Source organism: Dromiciops gliroides, chromosome 3 (genome assembly GCF_019393635.1).
Source record: "Dromiciops gliroides isolate mDroGli1 chromosome 3, mDroGli1.pri, whole genome shotgun sequence".
In the NCBI taxonomy this organism is placed as follows: domain Eukaryota; kingdom Metazoa; phylum Chordata; class Mammalia; order Microbiotheria; family Microbiotheriidae; genus Dromiciops; species Dromiciops gliroides.
The window spans coordinates 627093198-627111809 of NC_057863.1; the positions used below are offsets into that span (position 1 = coordinate 627093198).

At 35.2% G+C, this 18612-nt stretch overlaps 1 protein-coding gene across 2 annotated transcripts in view; it reads left to right on the top strand.

The window, feature by feature from the left end:
* The window catches only part of RERE (arginine-glutamic acid dipeptide repeats), a 583895-nt gene that overhangs the window by 326066 nt on the left and 239217 nt on the right, over nucleotides 1-18612 (top strand). For both annotated transcript variants that reach the window (XM_043991371.1, XM_043991372.1), the window contains one exon: nucleotides 17125-17230. In XM_043991371.1, coding sequence (XP_043847306.1) covers nucleotides 17125-17230 — 106 coding nt within the window. The remainder of the gene's footprint in view (nucleotides 1-17124; nucleotides 17231-18612) is intronic.

Below are 18612 nucleotides of genomic sequence, written 5' to 3' on the forward strand. Positions count from 1 at the left end.
TTGACTGAGGAGAATGAGGGAATGATAGTTGAACCAGTAGTGGAAAGGGGAGCCAAGTTTCAGTAATAGCTCAAAAATCAAAGAAGTCAGGATAAAATTTAGGAGGAAGGGGAGTTTGTCACATGTAGAACTAGCATTTTAGAGGTCACAATAGAAGGGTTGGGTCGTGTTTATTTGGAAGTTTGGGGCAGGAGAAGTGTTGAGGAAGTTGGCAATAAGATTGGGTGGTCAGTGGTGAATGGGATTTGGATGAAGATCTGAAATATTTCAGAGATATGAAGGGTATGACAGATTAACGATCACATCAGATCATTATATGGAAGGAGCCACTTTCCCAGAAGGAAATTAATCACATCTGTATTCATCATCATCTTTTTTAAAAAAATAGCTCAGTAATATTCTCTTGCATTCATGTACTACAGTTTGTACTACTGTACTACATGCTGTACTACAGCTGTTTGATGAAGAGTTCCAATTTTTTCATATTGCAAAAAGTGCTGTTATAAATATTTTGGTGTATATGAGGAATTTCTTCTTATCAGTGACTTCATTCTGAGCCTAAACTTAGTAGTGTAAAGTCCAGGTCAGAGGGTATAGACAGTTTGCTAACTTTATTTGCATTATTACAAATGACTTTCTTTGACTTGTTTGTCTGTTTGTTTGTTTATTTATTTATTTATTCATTCATTCATTCATTCATTCATTCATTCATTCATTCATTCCCTTTGGCTTTTAAATGACTCATCACCTCATACCTGGAATATTGCCGTATCTAGCTAATTTGTCTACCTGTCTCAGATCTATTCATGTTCCATTCATTTGTCAGACTGACCATTTAATCACTGTATTCAGCCCTCTTCCAGGGGCTCTCCATTACTTTCGTCATCTATATTAAATCCCCTCTTTTGTGTTCAAAGCTTTCTATGACTTGACCTTTTTAATATTCTTGCACTTTATATAGTCTTCCTCCACTTCCTTTTCCTTCTCCCTCCTTCCATTTCTGTACATTTCTACTTGATTCTCATTTCTTCAATTTTGTCCCTATTTATCTATACCTTCTGATTTCCCTGCCCTCCTTTAAGTCCAATTAAAGTCTATCCTTCTGCAGGCAGCCTTCCCTTTGTCTTCCTTAATCTTAGCATTTTTCCTCTGGGGTTATCTTCAATTTATTTTGCATATAAATCTTGTTTGTATGTTGTTGTGTTCACATTGTTCCCTCTGGGACAGTGTGAGCTTCTTAAAGAGAAGGTATTTTTTTTTGTTTTTTTGTGGGGTTTTGGGGGGAGACTTTAAAAAAAGTATCCAGTATGTAGCATGGTGCCTGGCATGTAGCAGAGTTTAGTAAATACTTATTAACTTAAGGGCCTTTGTGAGCTCATTTATCCTTTTTATTTATCACTTTTTCTCTATACCCTCTTTTTTTTTTTTTTTTTTAGTGAGGCAGTTGGGGTTAAGTGACTTGCCCAGGGTCACAAAGCTAGTAAGTATTAAGTGTCTGAGGATCGGATTTGAACTCAGGTACTCCTGACTCCAGGGCCAGTGCTCTATCCACTGTGCCACCTAGCTGCCCCTCTATACCCTCTTTAAGACATGCTACACACTCTTTCTGGTCATTCTGGTCTGTTCTGTTCACTCAGTATTTCTTCTAGAATAATAGATCCATTTTACTTTAAAATAGAGAAAAATGTAAGATTTGGTATATAATACCAAAACAGGTAAAGGTGAGTTAATTTAAGAACCATTACATTCCATGCTAACCATGATTTTAAACAAATTAGCCTGGACAAATATTTCTGGAAATCATAATTTAAAACTGTCCAAATCTTTTAGAATTAGAAGGCAAAGTAGAGATAGAAAAACCTAATGGTCACACTCACCAAACCCTCCCACCTGTACCTTCTGAGCAAAGGAAAAGTTCCAGGAGTGTCACTACCAAAATTTAGAACTTCCATATCAAAGGGAAGAAAAATACAGCAGTTGTTCAGAAAGAAACAATGTATTTACCAAGGACTGCAGTGAAGAGCACAGAAGATTGGTCAGCTATACTGTTTATTTAGATTTGGGGGTGGGGGGGGTGGGAGGGTCCAGGCAATGAGGGTTAAGTGACTTACTCAGGGTCACACAACTAGTAAGTGTCAAGTGTCTGAGGCTGGATTTGAACTCGGGTCCTCCTGAATCCAAGGCTGGTCCTTTATCCATTGTGCCACCTAGCTGCCCCAAGCTAAACTGTTTAACCAGAAGAGATCTTGAAATACAGTATTCCAAAAGGCAAAAGATACAGACCTGCAACCAAAAACGATTCATTTTGTAAATCTGAGTATAAACCTATAAAGATAAAAATGGAAATTTAAGGAATGTGGAACTTTCAGGCATTTCTGGTAGAAAGACTAAATTGGAATAGAAACCTTGAATTACAGAAACAAATATATAAAACATAGAAATGTAAATTAATTTAAGTAAATTAGAAGGAGCTGCATGATGATGTTTTGCTAACATTCTAACAAGGCTAGTTGGCCCAATGAATAGAATGCTTAGACTCAGGAAAACTTCAGTTCCAATCCAGCCCTAGTTAATTACTAGCTGTGTGATCCTGTGTAAGTCACTTAATATTTCTATTTCAGTTTCTTTTTTCTTTTCTTTTTGTGTTCATCTTCCATTTCATTTTATTTAATACTATTTTGTCTTCTCCTAATTACATGACAAAACAATTTTTTTCCCTTTTCTTTCTTCCTTTTTTTTAGTGAGGCAATTGGGGTTAAGTGACTTGCCCAGGGTCACACAGCTAGTAAGTGTTAAGTGTCTGAGACTGGATTTGAACTCAGGTCCTCCTGACTCCAGGGCCAGTGCTCTATCCACTGAGCCACCTAGCTGCCCTGGCAAAACAATTTTTATACATTTCTTTTAAGAGAAAGTTTTTAGTTCCAAATTCTATTCTCCCTCTTTCCTTCCTTTCCCTCTTTCCTGAGATGGTAAGCAATCTGATATAGGTATACATGTCCAGTCATGTAAAGCATTTCCTTATTAGTAATTTTGTACAAGCAGACTCAAAAAAATGTGGAAAATATCAGTTCTTTCTCTAGAGGTGAATTGCCTCACGTTCTATAGCTGTAAAATTGCAATAACAGCACCTAGCTCCTGGGTTGAGTACAGAATGAGATAATATTTGTAAAAATAGAGTACAAAGTTTAATATATTTTACACTTTCATATTTTATATATATATATATATATATATATATATTCTATATATGTACTTGCTTTGCTAATAGAACTAGTATTAGTAGTGCTGGTACTAACCTGATATTTCTGATGTTTCAAAAAATATTTTGATAACTTAAAAATATATTTTCTTTGCAATCTTATATATTTTCTTTTATGCTTGTAACAGTGTTTGGAGTAAAACTTTATCAGACTGGGGCAGTTAAGTGGCGCAGTGGATAGAGTACTGGCCCTGGATTCAGGAGGACCTGAGTTCAAATTTGACCTCAGACACTTGACACTTACTAGCTGTGTCACCCTGGACAAGTCACTTAACCCCAATTGGCTCACCCCCAAAAAACAAACAAAACCCCCCCCCCCCCCTTATCGGACTGCCAAAAGAGTTCATGACAAGTCAACAAATTTGTAATAAATTCCTCCTATGTGCCTGCCATTAACTCTGGAGGTTACTGTAAAGAAGGGTAAAAACAATCCTTCCTGCCATGAATCTGACAGTCTAATTAAGGAGGTGACATGCAAAAAATATAAGGACAAATTGGAAATAATCAACAGAGGAAAGACACTAGTATTAAGGGGATTAGGAAAACCTTTTTGTTGAAGGTAGGTAGGCTTTTAATCTGGACTTGAAGAAGAAAGCCAGAGAAGCCAATTGGCAGTGATAAAAAGCACCATATTATAGGCATGAGAAAGAAATTTTAGGATCCCTTATAAGAGAGAGCAAAGATCCCTTTAGATTTTATTTCCTTTAAAGTATTCAAAACACTACCCTCCTGTCTGTCCTCAGTGAGTTCAGATCCTGGTGTAGTCTTTTTCTACTCCTCAACTCATGTCCTTATACTAGGTGAATTAAGCATAAAATGTCTTACACTCTCAGGGCAGCTAGATGGTGCAGTGGATAGAGCGCCGGCCCTGAGTTCAAATTCAGCATCAGACACTTAACACTTACTAGCTGTGTGACCCTGGGCAAGTCACTTAACCCCAATTGCCTCGCTAAAAAAAAAAATGTCTTACACTCTCATGTACCCTAACATTATTGTCCCTCTATTTACTTATTTCACATTACCCACTCATCCATCCCACTTCAGGCACAGAGAGATATGGTCACACTCCTGATCTTGCCATCAGCCACAAATGTACCATTTCCATGTTCATGAACTCTGAAAATTCCTTATCTCATCACAATATATTGTTATTTTGACTCTGCCTTTCAAACTCCCACCCTGTCCCATGTTTACACCATGACTTCCAGTGCCTCAAATATTTGTTCTCTCCTGTGCCATCACTTCTACTTGAGAAACACTCCTGCTTTCCCCATCTCATCCTTTGGTGAATTAGTTCATCTCTTCACTATCCTCTTGGGTTACTTTCTGCCTTATCATATTGCTCATTGTACTCTACTAAGACTCAGTGTTGGGTCACTCCTAACACTTGTTGACATAGGTAGTATGAATGTTGTGCCAAATGAAGGTGGAGAAGAATCATGAAACTGTTGACTGAATCTACTACAAACAAATGTTATATAACCTCAAAAAAGTCCATGCTACAGAATGGTAACCCTTTTATATCCCCCTAATTAATTCACTGTCTTATTTACTACAGCAGCTTTTTGAAACCTTTTCTTCAATTTTTCCATTTATATCCCTCCCATCACTATCTCAGCTGAGAACTTTGCTTCATATAATTCATAGGAAACATTGTGACTGCTTGCTGAAAGCAGCTTCTTCTCTGTTCATCTCATTTTCCATCACTGAGTTGCCTTCTCTCAGTATCTCCTCCTTCACCCTTGCCTCATGTGAATACCTGACCCTTCCCCTTGCCAAGTTTAAGGAGAATATACAGAATTTCATTTTCTTTCTGGGCTTTTCCAACAGATTGCCTCCCTCTGTTATCCTTTTTCTCTTACTTATTTTTAAACTCTCATGTGATTAAACTCATTGAGAAGGCCATTTACAATCAGTACCTCCACTTCTTTTTCTCTCATTCAATTCTTCATTCTCTACAATCTATCTTCTCTCCTTATTCTACTGGAAATGCTTCCTCCAAAGTCACTAATGAATTTTTATTTGCTAAATCTAATGGCTTTTTCTCAGTCCTCATCTTTTTTTGGGGGGAGGGGCTTGGTGACGGAGTACGTATAGTGTTGGGCTTGGAGTCAGGAAGATCTGAGTTCAAATAAAACCTCAGAAACTTACTAGCTGTGTGGCCCTTGGCAAGTCTTTCTGCCCCAGTTTCCTCAACTGTAAAATGTGAATGACGATGACGATGGTGATACTACCTATTTCACAGAGTATTTGTGATATGGGAAGACTTATCCTTGAAGTCATGTCAAGCCTTTTCACACTGAGCACATTATGGAGTCGATTCTTAATGAATGCTTTTTTTCATCCTTCCTTTTACCATCCATCATAACTTGGTTGCTTCCTACCTTTTCCATCTTCTTACACTTTATACTTATGCTTCCTTGTTGTCCTTCCTCCAAGAGTCTATGTTTTCTGCATCAGGAAATTTTCACTTGATTACTCCCATGCTGTTCATCCCTATTTCCTGGCTTCTAAGGCTTCCTCCAATTCTAACCAATTGTCCTACCTTTTCAAATAGTTTTTCCCTTTTCTCTTTAATCTTACTGCTTTCCCTCTGTGATTATTTTCATTTTATCTTTATCCTCAGTTTGTGCATACTTGTTTGCACATTATCTCTTCTATTAGACTGTTAGCTCCTGGTGGAAGGAATTGTTTTTTGCCTGCCTTTGTATCCTCATTGCTTACAATGTGCTTGGTACTTAAGCTCTTGTCAGCTTGACTTAAGTATGATAATGAGAAGTTATGTATCAGTTAAATGAGAAAGCAAGTCATATTAGACAAGAAAGTAAAAATGAAAATTTATCATACTCAAATCATAGACAACCATTATCAATCCTAAATAAATATCCTTCAGTAGCATATCATCTAAACACTTAAAGGAATAATACATAATACAGTATTTTTAAAAATTGTAGTGTACTACTATCAGAGCTAGACAAATAGAATTTTTTTCCTTTTTTTGGTGAGGCAATTGGGGTTAAGTGACTTGCCCAGGGTCACACAGCTAGTAAGTGTCAAGTGTCTGAGGCTGGATTTGAACTCAGGTCCTCCTGACTCCAGGGCCAGTGCTCTATCCACTGCGCCACCTAGCTGCCCCGACAAATAGAATTTTAAAAACCTTGAATAATTGATTCATGAATTTCACGCTGAGATTTATAGAATCTTTTGGAAGAAACCACCAATGGATATACATATTTTTGTAGTACTATATATGTTTTATGTAATAGGCAATATCCTTCATTATAAATAAGTGTAAAAAAGCAGAAATCCTAAACATCATAAATCATAACATAAAAATAGTAATTAATACTGGAGACAAAAGTAAAAGCTACAGACTTTGATATTCACCTCTAATGACAAATTAAATAATCAGTGGTTCAAAAGACTATCCCTACAGTTTTGTTAAAGGGAATGATAAAGTATTTTGGAATATTTTGGATCCATGTAAATCAGTCTTTAGAGGATAGTTTATACCTCTGGAAAAAAGAGAGCATTGATAATATGCAATTCATATTATCCCAAAATAAGCAGAATGGGTGAAATCTTAAAGATTGGAGAATAGTTAAATTGGAAAACAAAAAGAATATAGAATACACTTTCAAAGAATTAGTGATACTTTATTGAGAAAAAAAATACTTTGAGACATGATCCTAATATCTAAACCAGAGAAGTTTAAAGCAAAGAGATTTACACAGATTAATACTCAAATAAAATCCTTTGAAGTCATTCATACTTAAAGTCTGGTATAGTATTGTCTCATTCTTTCATGTATGTTTAATTTCCATCACCAGAGATTTTATTCTGAGTCTTAGAACAGTAATTCAAGTGCTCTCTCCACCTGGCTTAGCACATCAGGCATGGGTCCTATTTGTATCCTGGAGTGCTCAGAATATGGTGGAGGGGATTCTTGTTCCTGTATGGTTTGGATCATGTACCTCTGAAAGCATTTCCATTCCGTTGTTTGGTAATTAAAAGTACTCATTGGTTGGTATCTTTATTGAATAACCAAATGTACTAGAAGTAGGGTTATTAACCAGAGTAAATTATTCTATTGATAAAAAGCTCTATCAGTGGTTCCTTTAAATAGCAAACTTATCATACCAGACCTTTAACACTGTTCAATTTACCAAAATTTCATTAACCAAAATATTATTTGGTCTCTCCTTTCTAACATATGATTATGGTTCAAAAAAGAGTGTATTTGTAGGGGAGTCTTTCCTGTTCCCTTATTTTTGCCTAAACTATTTTATACTTCTGTGCCTAGAAGCCTTTATTGTATCTGCGGTGTTGGAAGCGAGACCTACTTGAGTCTTGAAGTATATTCTTAGGGTCTCTTCTGGTTTTAGAATTCTGTGATTTGTTAACAGGCCACATTCACCTGCAATTGGGAATTAAAAAGCATTTATTAAGTATTTTTCATGTACCAGACACATTTGGGACACAGAGTTCCTGCATTTCAAGGGGCTTCCATTTTAAAGTGAGAGACAACTTGGCACCTCAAATGATAGACACACAGAATCAGTGGAAGATGATTTCAGAGTGTGAGGTGCTGGTAGTTGAAAGGATTTAGTGTTAGACTTGAAGAAAGGTAGGGAAACAAAAAGGAACTCAACTAAAAGGAAGACTTATCCCTAATCTAATTAGTCTAGGTGTAATTATTTCTCTCGGTAAGATGTTTGACAAAAAGGTTATTGATTTGGATTTGTTTCAGGTTGTTATTGTTTGCTAGTGTTACCACACTTTTTGGTTTTAGCAATTGAAATTTTATCTTGTCCCCCAATTTACCTTTTTCTTTACTTGTTAACAAAACAGACTAGATGGTACCTTAAGGATTTGTTCTTAATTCCTCATTTTATAGATAAGAGAGTAGAGTCCTACAGTGGCTATCACTTAGTCTAAACAGCCAGCTACAGTAAAGCTCTTGGGTCCTAGCCCTGGTTTCTTTTGCCACAATGTACTGCATCCTTTTGAAATGAAATAATTTCCTTAAGTCATGATTCAGGGCTTAAGCCCATTCATATACATTTTGAGCATAAATCCTTATGGTTCTATAGGTTGAATTTTGCTTTGTGTTTCAATCAACTGATGTTTTGGCTCAAGACTTCTTTATATGACACAATGCTGCCACGAACTGGTTTTCTGGTGGTACTGCATTTTTGGTCTAAATTAAAAAATCTCAGTACAATTGATATACTTTGCACTAAGAAATTTTGATTCTGATGATAGGCTAGCATGGATTAAAGAATGTAGGACTACCTCTCTAAAAAGTAAATATTGGTTTGTTGAATATGAAATATAACCACCACACAAAAATAAATATATTTACTTTGAAAGTCTTGACTTCTACACGAATTTTAGTTTTCCTTTTAAAAACGTTTTCCTTATATGTTTTGAATTTTTAAATGTTTAAAAGTATATATTTAGACTTATTTATTTTGGAATTTTCACACCTGAAAAGCTCCATTATCTTTCTGGTTAATTTTCACATATATTCTCAAGCCCAGAAGGTGTAATGTGGTCAGAGGGCCGTTTGAATCCTGATTGATTTAGTAAATTTAAATGCGTTTTAAAAAAGAATGCTTTCGTGAGTCATGAAGATTTAGTGCAGTTGCACATACAGTTAGTCACCCACTATGAGGTATTGGGTTTGGTGCCTTGTTATCCATCCTTAGACAATATGAAGTCCATACTTGAAACTTTTCTGTCTGTGCTTGCAATTTGGGTGTACCCTTGATATCTTTATTGTTAATAATTTTCCATGGCTTTCCTGATTCCTTTTGAAATAGTTGACCATTAGGTAGCATTTTTTTTTATTAGAATGAGATACTGGGTTTTTTTTTTTGGGCCCTGCTTTTTAAAATTTAAAACTTACTTTAATGGTAATTCAGTTTCATAGTTGTTGAAAACCCTAAGTAGATGAAAACTCATCTGGATTGGGTTTGTTGTTGTTATTATTTTTTGTTAATTGATTTTTTTCACATTTTGCTTATTTTCTACCCCTACTCAAAGAGCCATCCCATGTAACAGAATAGATACTAACATTACATATCCATTGAATCTGATAGTATGTTCAGTGCTCTTCACGAAAAGCCTTACCTTCCACAACTCCCTCAAGGAATGGAAAGAGGTACTTCTTGGTCATGATACTTATACCATATCAGTTTCATTTTTCAGTTTTCTTTACATTTATCATCCACATTGTTTTTTGCACTGTGTAATGGGAAGGTAATGATAGTCAGTTGGCCATGTGTATAGAGAGTTGGAGCAGGAGTCAGGAAGACCTACGTTCTACTGTGGTTTCAGACATTTAGCTAGTTGAGTTACCCTTGACAAATTCTTTAACTTTTGTCAGTGTCACTTTCTTGCGTGTAAAATGGGAATAAATACCTACTTTTTAGGGTTGTCATGAGGATAAAACAATTTTTTTTTAAGCGACTTGCCCAGGGTTGCACAGGTAGTGTCAAGTGTTTGAGTTCCCATTTGAACTCAGGTCCATCAAACTCCAGAGCTAGTGCTCTATCCACTCTTCCACCTAGCTCCTCCTAAGATAATGTTTTTAAAGTGTTTCAGAAACAAGAAACCTGACTAAATTTTTAACTTGACCTCAGTGTTTCCTAGTTTTATAACCTTGGGCAAATTACTTAACCTTTCTGAGCCTCAGGTTCCCTTACCTGTGAAATATGTATACTTCCTACTTCTCTTTTGGTCCATGAAGCACAACAGAGATTAAAGAGGCTTTTAAAAATTATCTAGTAAAATTTCTTCACTTTACAAATGAAGAAAATGAGACCCAAGCAAGTGAAATGATTACACAGTTACACAGTTGCTTTTGTAAGTCACAGAGTCAATATTTGAACCCAGGTCTAGCCATTCTAGTGCTCTTTCTACCATATTTTTACTACCTTCTGTGTCTTTTGAAGTTTGTATCTGAAACCTTCGATTGAAGTCCTACTTTGGTCTTCAGTACAGCATAGAGGTGACTCCCAAATTTTTGAAGGTCATGTCTTAGAACAATGGTTAAACAAGTCCAAACTGAGTTGTTAAAGATGTAGGTGTGGTCTTTAAGCACTTTTTCTAAGAACTAATAGCTTAGTTAAGTGCTGAAAGACTTGTCTCCAGGAAATTTGCTGCTACCTTTTAGTCCTCTACTAAAATGTTGAGGGAGCTATTGATTTGTTGCTTAGGTGGTGAGTCATACCAGAGGACCACAGATTGTAGAAGCATTCTTATATTAGCTGGAAAAATTTCCTATCTGTTCTTCAGGGCCAAGGTTGGTAGTTAAAATCGCTCAGCATTCAAATTCAATTTTTGTTATCTTTGTTTACATTTAACTTGTATTCATAGGATATGCTGATTTGCAGATTCTTGTGATATTTTTCTATTAGTTTTTGTCTCCCTGTGCTCCCCTGAGTTCTTCATATTTCTTCTTGCTTATTTTACAGTAATCTTTCAGTAAATTAGTATCATCATAGTTTGTTTAGGCATTTCTATTCAGTAGTAATCTAACCCTCCTCTTCCCCCCTTCTCTGCTACTATATAAAGTTCTCCTAAATACTTTGTTGTATATGGTATTATTCTTTCTATCTTTGATTTCTTTTAGGTTTCTGCCTAGTAAGGGGATTTCTTTTAGGTTTTTCAGCTTCAGTTTTACCACCTATATGTAAAATTGAGATTATACCTATCTCATTAGTATTGTTGTGAGGATCAAAGAAGAAAACATATAAAGTGACTTGCAAACCTTAAAGCATCATCCTTTGTACATGGTTTATGAGTGTTTTATTTTTCTTAGCATAATTCTATATTGATTTCTAGAATATTTGTATAAATTAATAACTCTCTTAGCAGTGTATTGATGTGTCTGTTTTTCTACAATTCCTGACATTGACCATTTTTCATTTTTTGTCATACTGTTTGTTTTTGCAGTGTGATGTAAAATTTCAGAGTTGTCATGTTTTGTACCATTTATATGACTTTGATTAGTCAGTAATTTTTTGACCTGTTTATTCCTAGCCTAAAGACATTATGAATGAGTTTGGGTCTTATATATTTACCTTAACCTAACATTGCACAAACTACAGTTTGATTTATCATTAATGAATTTATTTTTGGGAAATCCTAGAATCTAATTCTTTAAATGACTTTTAAAAAATAAATGTTCAGGGCAGCTAGGTGGCACAGTGGATAGAGCACCGGCTCTGGATCCAGGAGGACCTGAGTTCAAATCCGACCTCAGACACTTGACACTCACTAGCCGGGTGACCCTGGGCAAGTCACTTAACCCCAATTGCCTCACCAAAAAAAAAAAAGTTTAAAAAAATGTTCATTGATGCTTTTAAAATAGCATCTTAGTTTCCTCCACTCCTTTCCACAGGCCATCTTTATATATATATATATATATATATATATATATATATATATATATATATATACACACACACACACACACACACACACACACACACACACAGGAAAAGAAAGAGGGGAAAAATCAACCTAATTGATAAATTTTTTAAAAAGTCTGTGAGCATGTACAGTGTACAACACCTGGACCTTCTACCTCTGTAAAGAGATAGGTGAGAGTGTTTTCTTGTATTTCTGATTTTGAGCAATGCTTTTTTTGGCTGAAAACATGATGGTTTTCTTATGAAAATCTAGTGAGTCCTCAAAGAAATTAAGACCAGTTGTCTTAACTTGGTGAAATGATTAGTAATTTTACCAAAAGATGCAGGCTACAAAATCAACCCACAGAAATTAGTCACATTTCTATTTGGTTGCAATGAGAGATGGTTTAGACCAGTACTTTACCACCTTTTTTTAATAATAAGTTTAATATATGTATATGACTTGGAGATTAAAGATGATACCAAAAAATAAAAAAGAGAGAAATGAGCTTATCACATACTTTTTGCATCGGAGGATAAATTTTTTTTTTTAAGTGAGGCAATTGGGGTTAAGTGACTTGCCCAAGGTCACACAGCTAGTAAGTGTTAAGTGTCTGAGGCCCAATTTGAACTCAGGTACTCCTGACTCCAGGGCCAGTGCTCTATCCACATGTGCCACCTAGCTTCCCCTGGAGGATAAATTCTTAACCAAACAAGGGGTGGAGGGAATTACAAATGACAAATTAGACAATATTCATCAAATGAAGTGAAAAGCTTTTGCACAAACAAGGTGAACACATTTTTTAAAGAAGAAAATATCTATATATCAAGTTTCTTATGGAGGGTTTCATATATATTGACAAATAACATATATAAAAATCCAAGAGCCATTCCTTAATAGAGAAATGGTTAGAGGATATCTCTAAAACTCATCTCAAAAGATGAGTTGCAAATGGTAAACAATCACATAAAATAATGTTCCCAGTAAATAATAGACATGCAAATCTAAACAACCTTGAATTTTCACATTTTATTCGGAGAATTAGTAAACAGAAAAAGTAGGGGTAGTCATTATTGGAGTGTTTTTTAGGAAGAACAAGCATTATTGGTAGAGCTGTGAATTGGTACAACAGTTCAGGAAAGTAATTTTTTTTTGGTGAGGCATTTGGGGTTAAGTGACTTGCCCAAGGTCACACAGCTAGTAAGTGTTAAGTGTCTGAGGCTGAATTTGAACTCAGGTACTCCTGACTCCAGGGCCAGTGCTCTATCCACTGTGCCACCTAGACACCCCCAGGAAAGTAATTTTTAATTAAGCAAGTTAAATATCTAAAATGGCCATATTCATTGACCCAGAATTGGTACAACAATTCATAGAAAAATTTCTAAGTATGCACATTAAGCAGCTAAAATAGCTATATCCATTGATCAGCAATTCTCCTTCTAGACATGTGTCATTCATACTAGCTGATTCCTTTTTCTTTCTTCTTACTCTCTTCTAAAATTCAGCTGCCTGGTTTTTTGTCCTTATCCTTCAATTGAGGTAGCACTCTCCAAAATTATCAGCGATCTCTTAATTTCCAAATATAATGGACTTTTCTCAGTCTTTGTTCTTCTTGACCTTTTTATAGCATTTGACACAGTTGATCGCCTTCTCTACCTAGATACTCTTGTCTCTCTAGGCTTTCATCTCACTACTTTCTCTTGGTTTTCTCTTTTTTTTTTTTTTTGCCAGACTTTTCATTCTTTGCTCGTTCTTTATCTGTGTATGTCTGCTAACCATGGATACCCTCCAAGGCTTTGTCCTCAGCCCTCTTTACTTTTTTCTTTATATCTCATTATTACCTGCCGGTTAAATTATCATCTCTGTGTAGAATGATTTTTCAGACCTTAAGAACTCAGCCTTTGTCTCTTTTGTTGAACTACAGTAGTGAATTACTAACTTGCCTTTTGGGTATTTTGGACTGTATGTCCTGTGTTAACATGGCCAAAATAGAACTCGTTTGCCATTTCTCTTAAACCCTTCACTCTTCTGAATTTTTACAGTTCAGGGCGTTGCCGCCCTCCTCAGGTTCACTGTCATCCTTTACACCTCAAATTTCTTCTACATATCCATCTGTTGCCAAATATTGTCATTTCATGTATCGTCTGGTGCCTTTTTTCCTGACTCACATAGCTAGAATCCTAGTCCAGATTCCTATCACCTGTCATGTAGACCATTTAAGTATCATCAACTCACTCTTCCTGCTGGAGGTCTCATCCCCTCTTCCTGTCACTTCCAGGATGAAATAGAAAATTCTCTTTCTGGCTTTCAAAGCCCTTACTACCTTGTTCTTTTTTACCTTCTTCCTCCCATATATTTTGTGACTCACTGACACTGTTTCCTTGTGAAAGTGCCTTATGCTATGAATACTATGGCTTCTCCTTGTCTCTATCTGTTGGCCTACTTGGTTTCCTTTAAAGTTCCAGTTAAAATTCCATCTTTCCTAAATGCTCTTGTCTTCCCTTTGTTGATTATTTTCAATTTATCTTCTATGTACATAATTGTTTTCATGTTTTCTTTCCCATTGGACTGGGTACTCTTGAGAACTGTTATTGTCTTTTGTATTTCTTTGTATCCCCAGCATTTAACACTGTGCCAGTCGGTCTTGGGCTACTTAATACATCCCTAATGACTCTCTGACTCACTGTGGTAAACTATGTATTCTATAAGTCTCTGGTGTTTCTCAATCTTTCCATGTGCATGCTTTCTTTTTTTCTTTCTTACCATTTTCATATTCCTTTTTATGCATTGAACTCATCAAGTATCAATATATGTGTTGATTTCATTTCAAGAGGTTCTTATTGATTTTGTTGTTGAAATTTTCTACTTCATCATCTGCAATTGATGTTGCTACATAAGGTTTTACTATTTTAGTGGTAGAATTTTTGCACATATTAATAATCAGAAAACAAAACCACCAAAATAATTAGAGCACTGAAATACAAGATGACTCATTGTCACATCAATTAATGTTTCTTCTTGTGTTTCGATGTTTAATGAAGCCCATTCTGCCAAATCTTTTTTTTTTTTGCCTTTTCATGAGCTGTCCTTTCATTTTTCTTTTTTCTACTCTTTGAAAGTTGCTATGATGCTTCAGCTCCTCTTTTTGTTTGCTCACTCATTGATTATTGAACAAGCTCCTACTATAATGATGTTTATTATTACTCATATTAATAATTAAACATAATAATGTTTATTAATAGTCTGTAAGTTTAACCCTCATCCCTTCTGTTGCCTTTTGCACTCTGCTACTAACGGTAGAGAATTGAAAGGGGCCACACCCAACTAAGTATTGTTTTGTGTTCTTTGTTTCTTGGGTTACAGTGGCCAAAACATTTATTACTTTTCTTCTGGTCATTCTCTATGGAGGTTATTAAGAGAAAAGGCAAATTTTTGCAAGGGATATTCAACAGTTAACTAAGTATCTTTATGGTTATCTTCTCTATGCTGAATATTCACAGGCATACCTATATCTATAGATTATCTAATTAGATTCATAGGTGTACATATATATCTAGAGCATGTACATGTAGTATGTATACACATGTGTATACATATTTAATCGAGATTAGATACAGACTATAATGTATATGTATATCTCAATAGTAAACATGGAGATAATAACAAAGAGATAAGTCCATTGTCCATATGTAGTTACAAATACATGGATACTGATATATGTGTGTTTATGTATTTTTAGCTTGCTTCTGTCCTACATTACCAATTATCTTTCAGGTGTTTCAAAAGTGATATTTCAAGCTCAATATATTGAAAATTGAACTAATTTATCTTTTGTTTCAAACTTCCTTGTTTCTATCAAGGACAATACCACATATCCAGTCATTTGCTAAATCTTACCTGTTTTACCTTCATAAAATCTATTTTGTCTTCTCTATTCCCAAAACTATTCCTCAGTGGGCAAATTTGAGACAAGTGGTGGGTGTAATCAGTCTGTAACACACAAACAGAATTAAAAGATATTATAAGGGAAGTTTATAATAGGAAAAGACAGTGAGTATGAGTATTAACAATTAAATAGTTCAAATGCTCCCCTGATACCCTCTCAATTCCCTGAGAATGTCAGGAATATCTGTAAGTTGTATGGACATTTTTTAGGGAACTTATCGAAATTCATGGACAGTAATTATACAGCATAGCCATTCCTGGTGGATTACAATTTTTCTTTCTTTTTTTGTTTTTTATGGGGCAGTGAGGGTTACGTGACTTGCCCAGGGTCACACAGCTAGTAAGGGTCAAGTGTCTCTCGCCAAATTTGAACTCAGGTCCTCCGGAATCTAGGGCTGGTATTTTACCACTGCGCCATCTAGCTGCCCCTGGATTACAATTTTTATAATTGAGCAAACATCTAAATTTACATGGTCACAAATCTGTTTGAATATTTTGACTCTTCCTCTTCTTACAGTCCACATTCCAGGAAAATTGGACTTGACATACCCTTTCCCACTGCTTTGTCTTCATGTTGACTTTCCCTATGTGTAAAATTTACTCATTGCTCATATATTTGTCTGTCAGAATTATTCTTTTTCTTTAAGTTCAGATGCTGCTTTTTCCATGAAACCTTTATTGATAACTTCTGTTACCTAACTTAAAAGTATTTATAGGATCCTAGATCTAGGGTTTTAAAAGGGACATTTTTATATTACAGATGAAGAAACTGAGTCCCTGAGAATTAAAGTAACTTGGCCAAGGTCACACTGGTTGTCAAAGTCAGGCTATGGTTGCAGAGTCCTTGCCCTTTCTGCTGTTTTACCCTCTCCCTTTTTACTTTTTCCAAAAGCATTTTGGATTTATCCCACGTCCCTCTCAGCTTTGTCATATTATGTTTGTTATGGAAGTTCTTGCCTCACTTTGGCTTCCTCTTCCTAGCTCAATTGAACATAAGCTGTTCGAAGTTGGCCACCATGCTATTTTTAATCTTTATCTTCATCCCTACCATATTGTTTTTCCCATTGGTTCTTAATGAATGTTTCTCCACCAGATCAAATAAGACCGAGTGAAAGACATATTATATAAAAATTTGTCATGAGGTATGAAATGTAAAGGGTTTTCTGGTTAACCTAGGCTGTTCAACTAAGCTGTTCAGTTAGACATCCTAACTTTGGTAGTGGGGAAGGGCACATTCTGTTTAATTGACATTTTGTACCACTTATTATATAAATGATTATAATATAATATAATATAATATAATATATATGATTAGGTGCTTTTGATTGTATTTTTTTGTCTATTTTTAAAATAATATTTTCTGACCTACATGTAATTGACTTGTATCTTCTGCCTTCCACACTGGGACCCCAAGGGCTAAAGTTCCAAGTAATCTATAATAAATATATAGGTGTTGTCGTTAATTTCTTTGCAGTAATGCTTTAGATTTTCTTTTTCAGAGCAAGAGGGACCATCTTCTTATGAATGTCAAATGGTACTATCGTCAGTCTGAAGTTCCTGATTCTGTCTATCAGCATTTGGTTCAAGACCGGCACAATGAAAATGGTAAATACTGCCCCTTCTCTTAGTACTGTTTATCTGGGCAAAGATGTGGGTTCAAAGAAAAATTATTCAGGATTAGCATAGGAAAAGTAAGTTAATTAGATATTATTAGTTCAAAACGAAGGTTTTCTGTCAACTAAAATCTGAAAGCACAGAATATTCCAGGAATAGGTGGTAAGGAGTTCAATTTGTAGATTAAGATATCATACAAGTAATTCATTTACTCAGGCTACAAAATTGAAAAAGAAAACATCTCCCTTTTTTTTGACTTACATTAAGGTTTTGTGTGTTATATAAAGTTGTTTTTGCAACATTAGTCAATTTGAGTTATATGATGTGAATAGATTAAGTTTTATAAATAGGTCATTTCCAGGACTTAAGTCTATCTTGTGTGTGTGTGTGTGTGTGTGTGTGTGTGTGTGTGTGTGTGTGTGTGTGTGTGTAAAACCCTTGAGGTATTGTTTTCCCTTGTGTACAAAGTTAGTCAGGATGACCATGGTTCAGCATAGGACTCTGACCTACACACTCATACTACTTTTTGTGTGCCCCTGGGGAAACTACTTAATCTGTCAAGTGCCTAAAACACCACTTGCAAGGCAGATAGAGAGGAGATTTCCTCATCTGAAACTGCTACAATCACATGCTTTGACATATCTGTTTTTGTTTATTGTACCCTTGATATTTAGTTAATTTATCTTTTCCTTTAAATTGATGTTCAGAAGTTTAGTAAGCTTTTTTAAAGAGATAGTAGCATCATAATTTTTTCACTGTTGGTTTGTGGGTTTTTTTTTTTTTACCTTGTATGAGGTATTTTATTTTTTCCGTTACATGTTAAGATAGTTCTCAACTTTTGTTTATACATGCTTTACAATTTCAGATTTTTCTCCCTCCCTCCCCTCCCTCCCCCCTCCCCTAGGCAGCAGGTAATCTGATATAGGTTATATCTATATATCTCTATACACACACACACACACACACACACATATATACACACACGTATATATATATATATATATATATATATATATATATATATGTATGTATATACACACACACACACATATATATACACACACATAATAACATTAATCCTATTTCTGCATTAATCCTGTTATAAGAGAAAGAATCAGAGCAGTGATGCAAAACCTCAAAATAGAAAGAAAAAAAAACCCAACAGCACCCAAAACAAAAGAAATAATATGGTTCAATCAGCATCTATACTCCACAGTTCTTTCTTTCTTTTTTTTTCTTGGATTTGGAGATCCTCTTCTATCATGAGTTCCCTGGAACTCTTCTGTACCATTGCATTGGTGAGAAGAATATAGTCCATCACAGTAGGTCAACACTCAATGTTGATGATACTGTGTACAATGTTCTTCTGGTTC